We start from the raw sequence: 19,731 nt of genomic DNA on the forward strand, positions 1-19,731 counted from the left end.
GAGCTGAGGCTCCACGCAGTGGGCCAGGCAGGCCAAGGAAAGGAGCGAGTCTGAGGCTGGATGGCTCAGGGCCTGGGCCGTGAGGGGCCGCAGGGCTGAGTCTGACGACTGAAGAGCCTGTCAGTGTCGGGGTGGGAGCAGGCTCAGGAGGAGGGGAGACCCAGGAGGGTGTTAGGTGACTCAGGATTGTGAGAACTGACTCTCTGCTGTTATTGGGGGTTGGGGATTAGTTTTCTCTTGTTACAAAATGAGTTGATAATGGTTTATAAAACATTCATAAAGCTAAATCATGACATGGCTTCAGGTTTTATTTGAAAAGTAGTGTTTTAATATAAGTTCTCTTAGGTTTGCTTAATGAAGGATTTTTAGTCAAATTAAAGCAACAGAATTAGGATTTAAAAGTTTCTGAGGTATTATTCTTCAGACCCTCCTAAAATGTGACACTGCCCTCGCGGTTCAAGCTTGTCGACCAGGGTGTGAGCCCAGGGTTACTAACGCCAGCTCAGCCGTAGGCCTCAGGTGCCCTGTTAGCACACAGAGAAAGGCTTTTTGATGGCGTCTTAGTCACATTTTGCCTCTGTCCTTGGTCGACAAGCCACTGGCAATACTATTTTGGAAGCCAGGGTTCCCACAAGCATGAACGGGGCCCAGAGATCTTTCCTCTCTTCCTTCCACCTTGAGGAGCCGCCTCCTGTGTGGACTTGGGGCCGTTGGCTCCTGCCTGCCATTTTTCTGGGATGAGGTTTGCCCCATGGCCGCTAGTTTTGATTCAGGCTGGACGAGCTGGGAGGCAGTGAGGAATATGAGGCTCCTGCTGGGGCTTCCCAGGGTCACTGGAACCCTGGGCTTGGGGGCGCCCATGCAGCCCAGAAAGAGTAGATTCTTAGGAAGGGTGTGGGCTCTGTGCCACCAGCTGCTCTGACCTCCCAGAGCTCTGCCGCCCCTCTGGCTCTGGTGGCAGTAGCGGCAGGAAGGTCTAGAGCAGGATCTCTATGACCCGAGCAGATGGTGTAAAGGAGGAGTCCTGGAGCCCTCGGGGGCTTTTCAGGCTTTTATTGGGATTACCAGGTACACGGCAGGCAGCAGTGCCGGGGGGCCAGGAGGCTGGCAGGCCTCCTAACCCCCAGTGAGTCTTCACTCTTCCTGGGCTCCCTGGTGTTCTCTCCTAGCCTCTGCTTCTCTGCTGGTGCTCCTCTGGTCATCTTTCGCTCTGCTGGCGTCCCCGTGATGCCGCCCTTGTAAGCTCAGTCTAGTGAGCTTACTCCACACCTACTCCAGGTGCCCTCCATCAGGCGTGCATTCAGGACCGCAGGGTTCCATCATCAATCCCAATGGCGGGAGGACAGAAAAGCCTGACACTTTACTTACCCTACAGGGCTCACACGTATCACTGACGTTGCGGGCTCCAGCCAGTCTCACTTAATGAGGACTGCGGGGTCAAGGGTTGGTAGGACAGCTGTAGGATGGATCTGTGCCATCTACCGTTTTATTTTGATATTATGTAGAACTTGATTGTCATCACTTGCCTTTCCTCTCCCCACGAATGTATCCAGTTTTTTGGTAACTTCCTGCTTATGTATGCTTCTTTCTTCCTTAATAAATAGGGCCTAAGCCTAGTTGCTTTTTCACTTTGCCCCCAAGTTGAAATTTTAGTTGTCTTGTAGCTTTCTTGAGAACTGCTGATACCTGTGTCTTCCTCGAACAGACCTCATGTGTTTTGTTGTAGGCTTTGATGGATTCCAACCTTCCCAGGCTACAGTTAGAACTCTATAAGGAAATTAAAAAGGTAGGCCTTTCATTTACATGGTTGGAAAAATGGCAGTGTTTCACTATCTTGACCAGTATTTCTGAAATTTTATCATTCAGTAAGTAAAAATGTTAAAAGGAAATGCTGTTTGATAAAGTAGACTTTATCTCTTGAAGTGGTTACGCTTCATTATTTATTAGATGGGAATTTATTTTTTATATCTATAATTGAAGCCCACTGGACATTAATATTTATAAAGTAGTTATACATTTCCGTGGCCTTTTCTGTAAACTTGGAAATTAATGGTAAAAAAATGCTTTTGTTTATGTGAAGTTCTCTTGGTGTTAAGTGTAACACCTGCTGGCTCATTTCACCCATGCAGAACGGCGCGTTTCGGAGCCTGCGCGCTGCCCTCTGGAGGTTTGCTGAGCTGGCTCACCTGGTTCGGCCACAGAAGTGCAGGTGAGTTGTACTTGGTTTTGTTTTGTCAAATCCTGTGGATCCTCCACATCTCCGTTCAGATGTCCCGTCCCCAGAGGTCTTCCCTGTTCCCTCTGCCCCTCAGAATTGCAGTTGACATGGTTTAGTTTATCTTTCTTCTGTAGCACTTACAACTCTCAGGAATAATCTCTCACACTTTATCAGTGTGCTTGTTTATTTTCCATAATCACCCCCCAAGAGACTTCCAAGATGCACACCCCAGGTCAGCAGGGGCCTTGCTCCTGCTCTCTGCTGCTGCCCAGCACTGCTGAGTGTCCACACATGGTAGTTGCTGAAGAGATCCTTGTCAAGTGGCTGAAGGCCAAGTCCAGCCTCGTTGGCGTGCTCTCAGGGTTACTGAAAACGGTGCATTTGTCTAGTCTGCGGGTTAAGAATGGGAATGTTCAGTGACGAAGAAGTGTGAGAAGTCGAAACAGTTCTGACTTAATGGATTGAGAAGTGAAAGTGGAACCAGGGCTCCCGTCAACCTTCTTTCTATCCTTCCTGGAAAAAACCAGGTTGATGTCCCAGGGACACTTACGTCTCTCCACAGGAACTGGATGAGTAGCCGAAACCCTCACTATTCGTGAGAGACAGGGATATATTCCTGTGAGTTGGAGTTTACTAAGAATCTTACATAGCCGCAGAGATACAGTCAGTAAGGAAGTTTCTCTGTGGAGGGATAGCATCATTGACAGATAGCATCATTAGTTTCATATATACAATGTAATGATTTGATATTTGTGTATTTTGTGAAATAATCAAAATAAGTCCAGTTAAGTTCCAAGAAATTTTTATTTATTTATTTATTAAGATTATTTATTTATGCAAGCACTGGGTACAGTCAGAAGCGCGGGAGGGTGAGAGAATTCACCAGAGCCAGAGCGGGGAGCAGAGCAGGCAGAAGGACCGAAGTACACTGCTGAGGGGAGCAGCGGGCGGCAGGAGAGGTCTGCGCGCCATGTGGGACCCTCCTCCGGTGGCCGGGGAGCAGCCGGGGATCGAACCGGCGCTGCAGAGGCTGCGGGCAGCTTTGCAACCCAGCGTTCAACCGCTGCGCCACCGGGGAGGCCCTCCAAGAAATTTCTTGATACGTAGTCTCTTTTATTCTCCTTTTTTCGAACAATTTTTTATAGTTCTGAAGCAATACATCCTCCTGAGCTCTTCACAGAGCCAAAGTCGCCTAAAAATAGGAGCAGGCCACTTCATTCCCTTGGGGTCTTCACTTGTCTCCTGGAGCCATTCAGACAAGCCGGGGCTCCTTCCTAGCCCCGCCGGCTCCTCAGACCCTCTCCATGGATTCGATGGCCTGTTTTATTTTTCTCCTCATGGGGGTATCTGTTTCTTGTTGGAAAGTCTCCCCACAGTCATAGGTGTTGACCGGCTCGTGCCCATCTCTGCCCACAGAGGGCGCCTCCACACTTAGCACATGTGTTCTGGTTGTGCCTGATGCTTCTCTCGTCTTCGGCATCTTGTCTCTAAGACGTAACAGCGCAAACACTGAAAAATTTTTCTTGGTAGTGTTTCTTTTTCAAGAAAACTTTAGGGCCTCCCTGGTGGCGTAAGTGGTTGAGTGCAGCTCTATGAACCTGTCTGCAGCCTCTGCACTGCCGCTTCGATCCCCTCGGTCAGGAAGCAACTCACATGGCACATCAGACCTCTCCTGTCGCACCCGCTGCTCCCCTCAGCAGTGTTTCAGTCAGTCTGCCTGTTCTGTTCCCCACTCTGTCTCTGGTGAATCCTCTCACGCTCCTGCACATCTGGCCTGTACCCCGGTTCTTCTATAAATAAAATAAATCTTAAAAAAAGAAAACTTCATTCTTAAAACTTTTCTTTTAAATGGCATTGTATTTATTTATTTATTTTTATTTATTATTTATACAAGAGCCAGGGTGTGGGGCTGGATGCACGGGAGGGTGAGAGGATTCACCAGAGACAGAGTGGGGAACGGAACAGGCAGACTGATGAAATACACTGCTGAGGGGAGCAGCGGGTGAGACAGGAGAGGTCTGCCGCGCCATGTGGGATTCTCGCCGGCCAGCTGGGATCGAACCCACGCTGCCGAGGCTGGGGACAGCTTCACAGTGCAGCACTCAACCACCTGGGCCACCAGGAAGGCCTGGCATTATATTTATTTTTAATTTACAGTATATTTTATTTTATTTATTTTTTAAAGATTTATTTATTTATACAAGCACTGGGTACAGTCAGAAGCACGGGAGGGTGAGAGAATTCACCAGAGCCAGAGCAGGGAACAGAACAGGCAGACTGTTCTGTTAAATGCATTGCTAAGGGGAGCAGCGGGCGCGGCAGGAGAGGTCTGTGCGCCATGTGGGACCCTCGCCGGCGGCCGGGGATCCAACCGGCGCTGCAGAGGCTGCGGGCAGCTTCGCAGCCTAGCGCTCGACCGCTACACCACCAGGGGAGGCCCTACAGTATATTTTAACAACTTACACATTTTCCTGCACATAATTTTAAGCCCGGCTTTTGGGAGTCCTCTGTGGTGATAAGAGAAATGAAGGAAGAGTGTCTCCCAACATTTGAATGCCACCTGCATTTCACCTCCTGTTCTGTTAGCGTAGGCTGGTTGACTTTCTGTTCATGAGTGAGTTGCAGATAAAAAGTGACTTTCCCCAGCAGGCACTGAAGTAATTGCTTATGTTGTTCATGAAAGTACACCCGGAGATAATTCCATCTGTTCACCCACACAGGCCTTACTTGGTAAACCTTTTACCTTGTCTGACACGAACGAGCAAGAGACCTGAGGAATCTGTTCAGGAGACCTTGGCTGCAGCTATACCCAAAATTATGGCTGCTTTTGGCAATTTTGCAAACGACAATGAAATTAAGGTATGGCCTTCTCAAGTCACAGACTTGTTGACTGAGTCTCGGGGCCAAGTTTGAGCAGGCTGCCTTTCCATTGTTCACTTTCTCCTGGTAGCTAAACAGCATGACCTGTCAGTGCTAGGTGGCCGGTATCACGCAGCTTGTGTCATGCATGCATTGCGAAGTGGTCATCATGAAAATCTAGTTACATCACCTGACGTTGTGGCAGAACACTTTACTCTTGTGATGAGGGCCTTGAGGGTACTTCTGAGTTATGTTTGCTTCGCAATCTAGATTAAAATCTTGAGTTATTTTGAGTCACCCTTCTGCTTTCCTACTGTGTGGTGAAGAGTTGACTAGGAGGTGGTTCTAGATGCAGGTTCAGAGGCTTCTTTCCAGGGCATGACCTTGTCTTCCTGAGATAGCTGAGGAAACACCGCGGCAGTGGGAGACAGTCACTTGGGGTGCTCTGCACGCCCGCCTGTAGGCGGCAGGGCCCCTCAGGCTCTCAGATTTAGTTTATTGCATATTATTGCTAATTGCTCAAGTTCAGCGCGGGCTGGCTCTTCATCTTGATGCTCAGCTTCCACTGTGCTGATAATTTGAGCTCACAGCAGAGTCGTGTCTGAGTATGTCTTCACTCAGAGTAGTTTTTAAGATGCCGACATCTCCACTTGGAGCAAGGAAGATTTATCAGAGAGAAGTTGATTGGGTTGCCTGGGTGGGGTCTCAGTGGGAGGAACTAGAAGCCACAGACCACGGGGGTCCCTGTGGCCCAAGGGTCTGAGTGGCATGTTCACTGAGACGCAGCCATCGCTGGTTCACCGTGTGCTGGCCACTGTGTATGTATAGGTTAGAGTCTAGCCTGTGGATTTGCTGCCTGTTTGCCTGGGGTCACAATCCGGGCGAGGGCCCGACAGTGCCCGACGTGTTCAGTGATGCACAGAGCACGCTGCATGGCGCCCCGCGCCTGGTCGCTGCTCCAATGTGAGTTAGTACAGTGGGAGTGGGCTTCCCAAGTAACGGCCACCACATGATCACTCCTTTTCATTCTTTGGAGACTGCAAGAATTTGAAGTATGTTAAATTTTACAAAAATGTCTTGATGAGCTTCATAATCCCCTTGTGCGGGGATTTCTGCTTCCATAGGTTCTGTTGAAGGCGTTCATAGCAAATCTGAAGTCAAGCTCCCCTACCATTCGGCGGACAGCAGCCAGTTCAGCAGTCAGCATCTGTCAGCACTCGAGAAGGACGCAGTATTTTTATAGCTGGCTGTTAAACGTGCTTCTAGGTAAGGAGCAAGCGCATTTGTGCTGGAGTCTCCAGCATTTACTCCAGGCAGGTCTTTGAAATGCTCTGAAATCAGGCGGTGCCTCACCTTCAACCAGGCCCATGGCACTGACTGACTGGTCTGCCTGAACTGGGTTGGGTGGCCGTGAGCCCATGTGGGGTCTGTGTGAGGAGCAGGGATCAGCCCCTCCTCTCTGCAGAAAGGCTAACGTAGCCCCGCCCTGCCTCGTGGGCCCTGTCGCTGTCATGTAGCGCCGCTGCCCGCGGATGCAGGTGGCCTCAGGTCCCTGCAGGTGCAGCTCTGTCCGGCTGCATGTGGGGGTGTGAGCAGCTCGGGGGGTTGAGATGTAAAGGAACCCCCTGACGTTCCCGAGCAGCAGATCACTGCCACGGACCCAGAAGCCAAACATTTAAAGCGTGCTTCATAGATGTCGGTGCTGTCTTCTCCCCCATTGCCAACCTCGTCGGAGGGTCCTTCCATGGCACTCTGCTTTTAAGCAGTGAGGCCGAGACTCTTCAAGCTGCAGCGCAGATGTGAGGAGGTCTCGTTGCTTCCCTTACAGGTCTGCTAGTTCCCGTTGAGGACGAACACTCCACTCTGCTGATTCTCGGGGTGCTCCTCACATTGAGGTATTTGGTGCCCTTGCTCCAGCAGCAGGTCAAGGACACGAGCCTGAAGGGCAGCTTTGGGGTGACACGGAAAGAAATGGAAGTCTCCCCCTCGACAGAGCACCTTGTCCAGGTAGGAGCCGTGGGCACACTCGAGTGCCTGTACCTAATTGACTGCATTCAGATCAGATGGTTTGGAAGAAAAGTGGCAGCACAGTGGGTTAAAGATGTGGACTCTGCTGTGCACGTGAGTGAGCGGTACCTCTTGAGAACATTTGCCAGAGCGTGAGATGACCGTGTTGACTATTCATTTAAAAAAACTATTCAGTTCATTTATCTCCCATGAAATGTAAGATCTAGTTGTGATGAATATTTAGCAATTTAATGTATCTTGATTTTATAAGCATTAGAGACTACAGCATTTTAAATCGCTTAATAATAAAAGCAAGCCCAGGGAAGGAGCAGTGACAGCGTCGCTGCCTTTGGAAATAACGGCAGCCACACGCTTGGGGAATTCGTTTCACTCTTCAGATTGTCTTAACATTGAAAAATACTCTGGATTTCTTTCACTTAGCAAAAATAGGCACTGATGTAGGTCTTTAGTAAAAACAAAATGGTGTTAAAAAAAAAAGGACTGTGGGCTCTGGCCTTGGGCTCTCTGTTCGGCCCTAGGTCATGGCCCTTAGCCACGTGACCTGCCACGTGGCGTTGGCCTCTGAGTGAAGGTCCGTCATGAGGCTGCTGCGAGCATCACACAGGCCCCAGGCCCTTGTTTCCAGTGGGCGCCTTCTTTCAAAAACCAGAGCTTGTGACATGTGTTTATCTGTTCAGTGACCGCTCTGCGGGCCCCACGCTGTCTGGACCCAGGACAGCTGGGGGCGCCGCACAGCACTGTGCCGCCTTCCCTGCCCTGTGGAGCCCAGTGTGGGCAGGAGTCCCACAACCGGGGGTGGGATGAGGTGGGGGGGGGGGAACCAGCGATAACGCTGATATTTTGGGACCAAGATGGCTTCAGCTGTCGCCCGTGAGTGTTTGTCAGCTGTGCGACTGTGCGGCCATTCCTTAAGCAGTTGGGTTCGGGAGCGGCAATTTACCCTGTGGCCTGTGCTGCACTCATGTGCTGGGTGTGCACTGGCCTGGCCCTCCTGTGAGGTAGACGGGCATGCACTCTTGGCCTGGGGGCGGTGCCTGACTCAAGTGTTTGCTTCTGGAATTTGGTCAACTGGATTTGTGGGTGGTGTCCTTTACTTAAATTTTGTAGGGTACCGGAGTCTAAGTGCGTTAGAATGATTATTGCTAGAAATTACATGTGGAAGAGAACAGTGAAGATTTAAGTGTTGAGTTTGGCATTGTTTGTAAAGTGCTTAGAAGCCTTTCTGGCCCAGCGCGAGGCCCTGGAGGTGTGTGAATTCGACAGCATGAGGCAACCCGGAGACAGCTCCCTGCTCACGCCTCCAGCGGTGGTGGCTCCCCAGCTGTGCGGCCTGCAGAAAAGCTGTTTCACGGCGTGGTAGTGGCTGGAGAGGGTGTAATGGTGGTGGGAGACACGTGTAGGAACAGTTTCTTCTTTACTTGTGTTTCTTTGCTTTTATATGGGGGAGGCTCGGGACGTACAGCGGTGGACAGTCTAGCGGGGCGGAGCCTTTAGTGACCCCCGGCTCGGGGCCACGCGTGCTCCGCTGTGGTGTCTGTTTTCATTTTAAATACGTGTATCCTAGGGTCTCAAAGGTAGCTGCTTGACTAAGCATATGAACATGTCATTGAAGTTTGAACATCATATAAGTCATGAGTAACCGTGGTATCTGTATGCTCCAAATTGCGTGGGCATAGTTATACTATAAAGTTATTTAATGTTTACTGGAATCTCAAATTTCACTGGGCATGGTGTGTTTTATCTGGCAACTCACTTAGAAGGAAAGGAGCAGGTCCATTTTGTCAATAGAATGTGGCCCAGCATCAGGGGGCACACGTGGCATTTAACATTGGGTGCGTATCTGGGGCACTGCTCTCAGTGTCTTGCTTGCTAGACGGGTGTGGACAGCGGGCCCGTCTGCCTTCCTAGTCGCCAGCCTGGAGAAGCGGCGAGCCTCACGTTAGCGTGCCACTGCTTTGTGGACGTGCTGTCTCCCAGGAGTGTGTGTAACTGGAGATTTAGAAAGCAGTGTGGACGCTAATGATCTCTCCGGTGGACGTGGCGGAGAACTCACGGGGTATAAGTTAAGGCACAGGTTTTGCCAGCATGGCGCTAGCAACAAGCGGAAGGAGCACAGGCATGTCTGAAAACCATGCCAGTAACAGCGTGTCTGTTTCTAGATTTACGAATTGACCCTGCACTACACTCAGCACCAGGACCACAACGTGGTGACCGGGGCCCTGGAGCTCTTACAGCAGCTTCTCCGCACACCTCCGCCCGAGCTCCTGCAGACCCTGACTGCGGCCGGCGGCATCGCGCAGCTCACGGCCGCCAAGGAGGAACCGAGGGCCCGGAGCCGCAGCGGGAGTATTGTGGAGCTCCTAGGTGAGTGGGTGCGGCTTCACCAGGGGGTGTGCCCGCACCGTGCAGAGCAGCTGCTGCTGCCCGCAGCAAAGGCTGGCACTGAGAGGTGAGGGGGTCAGCCATGACGACCCTGGCAGCCTGGCCCCAGCTTTCTGACGGCACCTTCCTCCTTGGCACGTCAGGGGTCATGGTGTGAAAACTTTGGGGGACTTTCCAGAATCCTGAGTCATGTTGCTGGAGATGGGCTCTTCAAGTCTCCGTCCTGACTTTAGCAACCCCTGGTGCCTACCTGTGGGCACCTCCTGCCGGCTGCTGCCATGCTCCCCTGCACTGTCAGGTTCAGGTCCTGATCCTGCCACGGGGCACTGCCTGACAGGGTGACCACAGATTTGCTTCCACCCTCAGTGGGCCCTGTCTGAGATGGAGTTGCCCTTTGGCATCCAGCAAGACGGGACCCCTGAAGCTCTGGAGGCAGGCCTGCATGAGGAGGCTTCTGTAGCTTTTCTGACCGCGGCCCCTGTGGTGTCGGGCCCATCGGAGCCTTGTGTGCACAGTCTCCTCTGCTCCACACTGGACAGGGTCTCCTGGAAGTCTGATTGCTTCCTCGCTAGACACCAGTGATGGCATTCCCTGCACGTAATGGGTAGAGAACTTGTTTCTAATGAAGTTGTATAGTTGAAAATTTACCTGTGATTACTAACCCAATAATCTGAGATTTCTCAAGTTTTCAATTTGGTTTTTTAAATGCAATTTAGTGTACTCTTCTGACATGTTCAGTCATGTTTTTAGAACTGTGTTTGCGTGTTGATGTGACTTCTGTGCCATGGAAATTAAAGTGTTGCAGTGTGGGAGCCTCCTGTGGAGCTGTGTCCATGTAGTCTCCAGTTTTAAAGTTGAATCAAGCTTTTTAAAGCTTTTCAAATTCCTTCCAGATTTCAGCAGCTTGTTACCTTCTTTCACCTGTCATTTCTGTGATTCACAGCTGGAGGGGGTTCTTCCTGCAGCCCTGTCCTTTCAAGAAAACAAAAAGGTGATTATTTCAGAAATCAAAGTCTTACTGTTGAAAATCTTCCTGCTTTTTCTTTATTTCTGTAAAGCTGGTGACTGTGCCTGTACCTCCTCTCCGTAGCGGGGTTGTGTGTGTGTGTATTGTTGGAATCTGATGACTAGGCCTGGATAGTTCTGTAGGATGCCTTTTGAAAGTTTGCTGTGTACCAGAACTGGTTTGTCATAAACTTTTAATGTTGTGTGAAGGGCCAGCTGGCACACGTTCCCCTCAGGAGCCTTGCTGGCTCTTGCTCCCCTCCAGCTCTGCCTGTGATGGGGGTGGGGGTGGGGTGGGGTGTGTGTGTGTGTGTGTGTGTGTGTGTGTACACGTGTGTGTGTGCCACGCGCGTGTGGGGGGGGGATACCCACCCAATACTAGGCTAATGATGTGGCCACGCCCTGAGGAAACTTTATTTATGAAACAGGTGATTTCTCTTCCTCATGAATTTTGTTTACTGTTAGGAATAATGTTTAATTCTTTATTTAGTTTGGGCCTAGTTATCATTTTTCAGCCATATTTATATTTAGCTTTGTGTGCACCAAAGTGTTCTGATAAAATTAATACAATGAAGTCAAAGTGTTTCCAATATAACCTGTAATGTATGGTAAGTGTTACCACTTTGCAGCACCAATAACTTTTTTTCCCCACTCTAGATTTCCACAGGATAACATTTCTGTCATACTCTATTTTGAAATCTTAAAAGACTAATCCCAGGTAGATTTTGAGTGAGTGGTAAGATGGCACCTCTCTCAGTGGACTAACGCAGGCTGCTGCTTGCAAAGCTTCTGTGAAACACGACTGCAGGCTGCTATGCTTTTTCCCTACAGTGAAGAACCTTCTTCATATTCCTTATAGAGGCTTCATCAGCTTTCTCAGTTGCTCTCTGCCAGAGTTTCTGAAACTGTTGGCGTTTTTGGTGAGCCTGTGGCTGCAGTAGACGGAGCCCCCAGGCAGGAGCAGCCACGGTGGTCACCAGTGCTTGGGAAGGTTCTGTGCGCTGAATTCTGTCCTGAGCAGGAGAGATTTTCAGACTTGTCGCCACATTGTTTGATGTTTGTTTTGGGGTCAGTCTTTCCAGTAATGATGAAAACGGTGATAGATTCACACAGGTTGTCTTGTCTTCTGGCTGGGACACTTAAAACAATTTTTCCCAGTAGGTTTTTTTCCGACAGTTAGGGTTTTTGCAGTTTTAATTGCAAAATTTTTTTCCAAATGAAATCTACCAATAGATGAGGTGTGAGCAGATGTGTTGGGATGTCGGGAGGGAGAGCGTGGGTGCGACCTGTCCCTCCACCGGTGGCGGCCCTGCCCCCGGGCCCTGGAGAGCTGTGCCAGCTGCTGGTTCTGGGGCCGGAGAGTGACTTGTTTTGGGATCCATGACCCTGTTACTTGGCACATGAGTTGCTGCGTTAGTTTCTTCTAGATCTTGGGCTTCCTTGTACTTTCTTCTTTCTTGCCTTGATGTCGCGTCAATGTAGATTTCTGGAAGTATCACACTCTGACCCCTCTTTGAAGAGCCATGAAATTAGAACTTGGAAGTGACTAATAATGATTCTGGTAGCGTCATTTAATGGCATGTACATGTAATGTGGCCATAGTGATTTGACGAGTCCAGTTAAATCATGGTCAGCCGTCAGTTTTCTTTTTTCTTATTAGAAACTATGAACGATAAAATTCATTTTCAGAACTTTGCAGGAGATGAAGTATTACGCCATCTTTTCAGATCATGCGGTACTTGAGTTCTTATTTTCACCCCTGATAGAGCCTAGCAAATTCAAAGATAATAAAATAAAAGTGACGTTTGGGTATGAAAGTTTTGTGTACTAATGTTGTCCCGTTGAAGATGTGACATGAGTATCTAAAGGGTTAGTAGAATTGGTTCCAGCCATAACTTACCATTTTATTTATTTATTTTCATAGCGCCATTTCAAAGAGTAAGTAGTTATATAAATTATTTAACATTAACAGTAATCTAGGTAAAGAGTATTAATTGTTAACTGTGGTACAGTTGGAAAATCATTGCTTTTAACTATTTTTCCATATAGGCTTACGTTGACACGGCTGTCAACCTCTTCCCCCTGCGCGCTCTGTGTTCAGGGCTAGCTGGTTGGCGTTGCGTGTGCACCGCGACAGCCAAGGGGGCTGGTGGCGTTGAGTGTGTGTCTGCTCATGCATCCCTGAAAGGCGCTCTGGCTGCGTCGTGGCCTAGGGAAAGCCATCTCGGAGAGGCCACAGCCCTGGAGGGCGACCCTGAGTCCCGGGCCAAAGGCAGTGGGCCCCTCACCCCCTCCCCACCTTCGCAGGGAGCCCTTGGGAGGGCTGCTGCTCACCATCTCCCTGCACCGGTTCCTCTGCTCCTCCCCTGCGTCTGGGTGGCCCCTCGGTGGAGAGTTCAGGCTTTCATCTTGTTTGTTTTGAAACTTGCTTTCTTGCATCTCAAATATTTGCTGTTGTCCTTGGTATCGGCTGTGTTTTTTTTTTTTTTTTTTTTTATAGAGGCATGTTTATTTATTTATTTATTTTGTTTGTTTGTTTTGTTTATACATGCACTGGGTACAGTCAGAAGCGCGGGAGGGTGAGAGAATTCACCAGAGCCAGAGCGGGGAGCAGAGCAGGCAGAAGGACCGAAGTACACTGCTGAAGGGAGCAGCGGGCGGCAGGAGAGGTCTGCGCGCCATGTGGGATTCTCCGCCGGTGGCCGGGGAGCAGCCGGGGATCGAACCGGCGCCGCAGAGGCCGCGGGCAGCTTCGCAACCCAGCGCTCAACCGCTGCGCCACCGGGGAGGCCCTTTTTTTTTTTTTTTTTTTTTTTAAGATTTATTTATGCATACAAGAACTGGGGTATAGGCCAGAGGTGTGTGTGTGGGGGGTGTGTATGTGCGAGGATTCACCAGAGGCAGAGCGGGGAACAGAACAGGCAGACTGACTGAAAACACTGCTGCAGGGAGCTGCAGGGGAGACAGGAGAGGTCTGCTGCGCCCTGTGGGTAGCTCCCTGGCCGGGGATGGAACTCGTGCTGCAGAGGCTGCGGACAGCTTCATAGGTTGCATCTTAATCCCTTGAGCCACCAGGGAGGCCGGGTATTGGCTGTTTTAAATTGAGGTTTTTACTCCCTGAGAATGTCTTTTTGAGTAGGGCATGGTGGCTCATGGGGGAAAATGGGATTAAAAATTGTGCATAATTTAAGTTTCAAAAATCTACATTTGTTTGATCAGAGAGCTACAGCGATTGGATTCTTTATTCACCTTACACAAGGTGAGCATTGACTGAGGCACTGATAATTGGATTAAGTGAGAGTGGTTTGAATCCTACCCCAAAGAGTAATTTTTGATAACCAAAAATAAGGCTTCCGTATTTGGGAAGGAATGTTTTAATAATTCCAGGGGTGATTATTTACTTATTCAGTTATTTTATAAAATAGAAAACAATTTTTTCCTCATTGCAAATCAAAAAGTTAAAACAAAACATTACTTCTCTCGGGGTACGATAAAAAGCCTGCTCCCTGCTCCATTGGCCTCGGGGAGTGACGCCTGCGGCACCTGGGCATGGGTCTCATACCACGGTTTCTCTCCTGGTAGTTTTGGGTGGTGGTGTTCTAAGTCGCACATTAGGCAGTCAGCTACAAAGGCAGGGAGCAGATGTGCGCAGCAGAACGGCGCTGGCGCAGAGGCCTTGCTGGTGTCTTGCAAGTTGGAGAGCACACTTCAGACAGCCTGAGCTCCCAGTTCAGAACACCAGGCAGACAGCCCCCCAGCCCCCAGCTCCCCCAACTCCCTGCCCCTTGAGGGACATCTCTGGGCGCCCAGTGGCGAGCTTACTGTCATGCTTCAGTTTTCCAGTGAGCTGTCATTCAAGAATATCAGTGTCTGGAAAATATCTGCCACTGAGCCTTATTTTTTTTAATGATACAGAAATATAGTAAAAGGTGGGCCTCCCTGGTGGCGCAGGGGTTACAGTCTCAGCACTATCACGCTATCACCAGCCACTGTGGCCTATCCCCGGCCACAGAGCAACCCACATGGTGCCCCAGACCCCTCCTGTCTCCCCGCTGCTCCCCTCAGCAGTGTGTTTCAGTACATCTGTCTCTGGTGACTCCTCTCACCCCCCCTGCCTCTTGCCTGCACCCAGGTTATTGTATGCATAAATAAATAAAAATAAAATTTTAGAAAAAAAAGAAATACAGTAAAAGGTAAGTAAATGATACAGTAAGGGCAATCTAAGGCATGTTTGAAGGGTGCCTGTTTTGCTTTTGAAATCTACTAGTTCAGAGATGACTGTGTCTTAGGGGGTTTGTAGTTAAAACATTTGGTGGTGGTGACTGTGCGGTGTTTTGCAAACATTTGATTCCCTAGTGGGTGCTTTTCCTGGCTCTTTAAGGAATGAAGGTTTCTTTGTCTTCAGCCTCAGTCAAGGGCGAGCTGGCCCCTGCTCCTGGGCTCTCTGCCCCCGGCTGCACTGGCTTGGGCCCCGCGGGCCAGGACATCATCACTGAGCAGCCCCGGCCTCAGCACACGCTACAGCCGGATGCCGGGGCTCCCACTAGCTGCGACCTGGTGAGCGCGGCCACCGCCGGGGACGAGGAGGACATCTTGAGCCACAGCTCCAGCCAGGTCAGCGCCGTCCCGTCCGACCCCGCTATGGACCTGGATGACGGCACCCAGGCCTCCTCGCCCATCAGTGACAGCTCCCAGACCACCACTGAGGGCCCCGATTCGGCCGTGACCCCGTCCGACGGCTCTGAAATCGTGAGTGGCTGAGGCGGGCCTGTCATCCGTTTCCGCTCTTCCCTCCGACCCACCGAGGGGCTCAGCGGGGGCTTGACCCCACCCGAGCCCTCCAAGGATGGCAGAGGCCGAGTGTCCCTTGGACAGGGAGGGCGAGAGTTGGGTGGGTTGGTGACGTGAGCTCTGCTGAGGCTGAGGTGATCGTGGTATCCAAGGGGTACACAGGACCCTGCTGGGCACAGACTCAATCACTGCAAAGTCCTTCAGGAGCCCACTCTGTCCTGATGGGGTACAGTCAGTAACAGGGGTACCATCTGTTATTTTAATACTTTCTGACGTCTCCGGATCTCTTACAAATGCTCCTTTTTCTGTAGTGTGGATTTATGTACCTTTGAGCCCAAGGTGCAGCCTGGGAAGTGTGTGCCAGTGTGTGCGCTGAGTTTACACCCCAGATTGTGTTAAATGTGTGTGTGTATACATATACGTATGTATGTATGTATAGATATAAAACCGTTGAAGCCTTTTGCTGCTTTTGAATATACGTTGTTAGAATATGGATTAGATTTTTTTTAACTTGAATAAATCCATATGCGTTGGCGGACGAACACAGGATAAAGTGCCTGCCTGCGTGACCCTCTGAGCTGCCTGGTTGCCGTGTGGACGTGGATTCTAGTGGCTCTGCGGCCTGTGGGAGGGCAGGGTAGGCTGGGGCCGCGGAGGGGGTCATGGGGCAGAGCACGTGGGTGTTGGCCAGCGCCAGGGCCAAGGAAGGCTGCCCTCGCGTGTGGAGCAGGCGGTGGAGTTGCTGTTGTCCAGTTATTGTGCCGCTCCCACGAGCGTACTGCTGCTTGATGTCGGGTGATTTCTGGACATGTGTGTCAGAAACGGGAGCGTGGCCACAGGGAATGAGGAAGCCCCGTCTTCGGCGTGTTGGGCGCTCCCCTGCGAGGCAGGGCCTTGCCGGCTTCTGTGGACGCGGCCTGGCCCTCGTCTCGATGGTTTTTGCTGAAACCAGCCCCTGATGTTTCTTGAGAACTTTATTTGTCATTATTGCGCATTGAGAGAGGTGGGCTCCGCGCCCTATTCCTAATTCCAGTTTACTCTTCGGGTGAGGCTTCCGGGTGACTTGACCTCATCTTTTGCTGCCTGTGGGCTGCAGGTCCCTCCTCTCCCTCTGCCTTGCTCTTGGCTTCTCTCAGGGTGTGCTCATGTCTGGTAGTGCTGGGGGAAGTGATCTGGCCCTGCCACGCCTGTGCCCCCACCATGCTGCGCCTGAAACTTGGGATTAGCAGGTGGCAGGTGGCTTCAGCCAAGGACCCGTGTGGATGGGAACACCTGCCCTTGGCGTTTCTCATGGGTGTGGTCCCTCTGGCCTGTGCAGCCTCCCGTGGCCTTTGTGTGACCAGCAGTTACTAAACAAACGTGGGGTGCTCCTGCATCTCAGGGAGGGTGTCAGGGCACATCTACAAAACTTGTGCTCACGTGGGCTGACAGAAGTCAGCAGCTCCTCCTGTGAGGAGCCGGAGCGCCACCGACTTGGCTTTCAGGTCGCGGGCCTCCGCCAGGACGGCCGGGCTCTGTCGTGGCACAGCCAGAGCAGGGCGAGGGAGCGTGCGTTTCCCCCCGGCTGGGCTCAGGGCAGCGGGATGGCCTCGGCACCTGCGCCCATCCCAGAGGGTGCACGTGCGGGGGGTTCACCCGCCACAGGAATTGAGCTCAGCAAACACGGCAGCTCACGTGAGCGCCACCGGGGAGATGAGCAAGAGAGGCCAGAGCGAACTTGCTGATGTGCGGCTGGGGTGCCGGGAACCCCAGGAGAACGTGGGCTCTGCCTCAGCTGGCCAGACCCTCTGCTGATTGGTGGGCAAGGGTGGCGGTGCCGCGTGGGAAGTGCCAGACGCCGCAGTAGGCGCTGCTCACCCCTGGGGCATCTCACCTTAACCTGGGTGTTTTTTTTTTGTTTTTTTTTTTAAAGCTAAGGTGCGGTTTTTGCAAACTAGCCTGGAGTGTGAGGAATTAATTTCTCTCGTTTTGATCATGTAGACAAATAAAGTTCTTTTTTTCTTCTAATTGGAAGGACTTGGAAAGATTCTTTAAAAGTGAGGTAGCAATGAGAGAATTGACTGTTGGCTTGAGGGTCCGTCTCTCACTTTCTCAGGTGAATTACACCGGGAGTTTCGGGTGCCTGGAGGAAGTCCTGCGGTGTGGCCACAGCCCACGCCCGTCTCGGGGGCATGTGCTGCTGTGCCCGCCGCCTCGCCGGCTCCGTCCTCGAGTTGTGTCTCAGGTTTTGTCACAGAGATTCTCCGTGCCCCTGACTTATTGTGACCTTAGCTCGTGAAGACGCCCATTTTATTTATATGCATCTGTGTCAGAAAGCGAAATTGCCAGATTGGAAATGCAGAACTTGTTTGCAAGTTTTCGTTTATACAGTTTCTGATAACGCAGCTTGGGAGGGCCTGTCCGCGTGCGTGCGTGCATGCGTGCGTGCGTGCGTGCGTGCGTGCGGGACCCCGAGCTTGTGGACTTTGCGGCCCCTGTGGGGGTTGTCCCTGGTGTCCCACTCCAGCACTCAGAACCCCTCTTGAACCGCTCAGGTGTTAGATGGTGCCGACAGCCAGTTTTCGGAGATCGGACAGCCGCAGGACGAGGAGGACGAGGAGGACGAGGACGACGAGGCGGCGGCCGCCATCCATCCGGATGAGGCCGCGGAGGCTCTCGGCTCTTCCGTCGGTATGTTGAGCTCAGGCCATGGACCTAAGCGGCGGTGGTTTCCACCCCACATCTCAGTTTCTTGTTTGCTTCCACGAAGAGACTTTCTGTCTTTGTCTCCTGAGCGTGTAGCGGCTGTGGTGATCGCTGCGGGGCGCTGCCTCTTGCCCTGTCCTCCGTGCTGCTTGGACGTGTGCTCGGGTGCGTGCATCTGTGTTGTCGCTGGTGACTCGCCACTTAATCTCTGTTTGTTTTGAAGCCCTTCAGCAGGCACATTTGTTGGAGAGCACTGGTCACAGCAGGCAGGCCTCTGACAGCAGCCTGGACAAGTTTGTCTCAAGGGAGGAGGCTGCTGAGCCAGGTGATCAGGAGAACAAGGTGAGCTGTTCGGACATGTGACCTCAGCGTTCCTGAGCGCCTAGGGGTGTTGGAAGTCAGGCTTGTCACCCCGCCTTCTGCTCAGCTATTTCCCCTTTAAATATTGGTGCCTTCTAAGGCCTCTTCCCATCACTTCCCCCTACCCCCCAATGTACCGCCCTGCTCTGAGCACTGCCTGAAGCCTTGCTCCTCCTCCAGAGGCCTTCCCAGGCGAGTCGCCCTACCTGGTGCAGCCTTGCTGGAGTTCTTGGACCATCCGTTCCGTGGTTGTGCTTGGTCTGGCGCCACTTCTTTGTTTTGTTCCATTGGACCTCTTTGCTTATGCGCTGTGGTAAATGCGCGTGGCATGAGGTGGACCGCCTAGTATTCCCAAGTGGGCAGTGGCCTTGTCCTGCTCATCAGCCCCTCCTCAGGATGCTCCTCATCTTCCCTAACTGAAATTGTCTTTCCATGAGACACTTACCCATCTTCTCTGTCCTCTGTCTCTGGGTCTGACTGTCCCTACCGTGCCGTCCCTGTGTGTCTGGCTCATCTCACCCAGCGTGATTTCCTGAAGACCCGGTGTGCCATGGCATGGGTTTCCTTCCTTCTCTAGGCTGGATGACCGGTTTTTGTGGGGGTGAACCCCATTTGTTGTCTGTTCACCCTGCAGTGGACTCGGGTGCTTCTGCCTTTTGGTTACACGGGTTGTGAATACTGTCGTGAACACGGGTGTACACGTGTCTTTCAACGCTGTGTCCCATTCTTGCAGGTGTACCCGCAGAGGAGTTGCAGGGTCCTATGAGAATTACAGTTCTTAATTTTTCAAGGACCCTCCATGTTGTGTTGACAGCACTGCACTGAGGAGTGGGAGTCGTGGAGCAAGCTGCCCTGGCCTCTGTGATGGTAGAATAGTCCTCCAGCATCAGTTGCTTGGGGAAGGAGACAGAGAGGGAGGGGTGAGACTAGAAAATGTGCTCTGTCAGCTCTAGTATCGGGGGTCGTAATCTGCCCCCGCCCCCGGCATGTCTCATCTGCTTGATGACTCAGTATCCATCCCAGCCAGGGTTTCAATCTTATCCACAGGCGTCCACTGGTCATCTTCTGGGGCCCCTTGTCAATACATCAGCCAACGGCCCCCCAGGGTGACAGGGCTTTCTGCTCAGTGGACTTAAAAGACACCTTGCGGGGTTGGGCTCCTATCACCGATGGGCCGGGCGCTTCTGACCTTGCACGGGAATGCAGACCACAGGTAACAAAGGTGGTGGCCGGACTGGCCGCTTAGGTCAGCAGGCCCGCCCCTCCGTAGTCTCTACCGCAGCCAGGCCCCTTCACAGTCCCACCGGCGTCCTCGCCAGCACCTGTGTTCTGGCCTCCGCAGTAGCCGCCTCCAGGCAGGCGTGGCGGCCCGTGGGGGCTGGGCTTGCATTTCCCGAGAGGTC

At 51.7% G+C, this 19,731-nt stretch overlaps 1 protein-coding gene across 3 annotated transcripts in view; it reads left to right on the plus strand.

Moving 5' to 3' along the window:
* HTT (huntingtin) overlaps positions 1-19,731 on the plus strand; it is a 99,486-nt gene that overhangs the window by 18,075 nt on the left and 61,680 nt on the right. For 2 of the 3 annotated variants that reach the window (XM_054688226.1, XM_054688228.1), the window contains 10 exons: positions 1,727-1,786; positions 2,130-2,209; positions 4,939-5,077; positions 6,202-6,343; positions 6,906-7,084; positions 9,265-9,469; positions 10,431-10,478; positions 14,898-15,241; positions 17,818-17,953; positions 18,192-18,310. In XM_054688226.1, coding sequence (XP_054544201.1) covers positions 1,727-1,786; positions 2,130-2,209; positions 4,939-5,077; positions 6,202-6,343; positions 6,906-7,084; positions 9,265-9,469; positions 10,431-10,478; positions 14,898-15,241; positions 17,818-17,953; positions 18,192-18,310 — 1,452 coding nt within the window. The remainder of the gene's footprint in view (positions 1-1,726; positions 1,787-2,129; positions 2,210-4,938; positions 5,078-6,201; positions 6,344-6,905; positions 7,085-9,264; positions 9,470-10,430; positions 10,479-14,897; positions 15,242-17,817; positions 17,954-18,191; positions 18,311-19,731) is intronic. The other variant, XM_054688227.1, reaches the window with a different exon arrangement.

The sequence above is a fragment of the Talpa occidentalis genome, unplaced genomic scaffold (assembly GCF_014898055.3).
Source record: "Talpa occidentalis isolate TD23 unplaced genomic scaffold, MPIMG_talOcc4v2.1 talOcc4.6, whole genome shotgun sequence".
Taxonomy (NCBI): domain Eukaryota; kingdom Metazoa; phylum Chordata; class Mammalia; order Eulipotyphla; family Talpidae; genus Talpa; species Talpa occidentalis.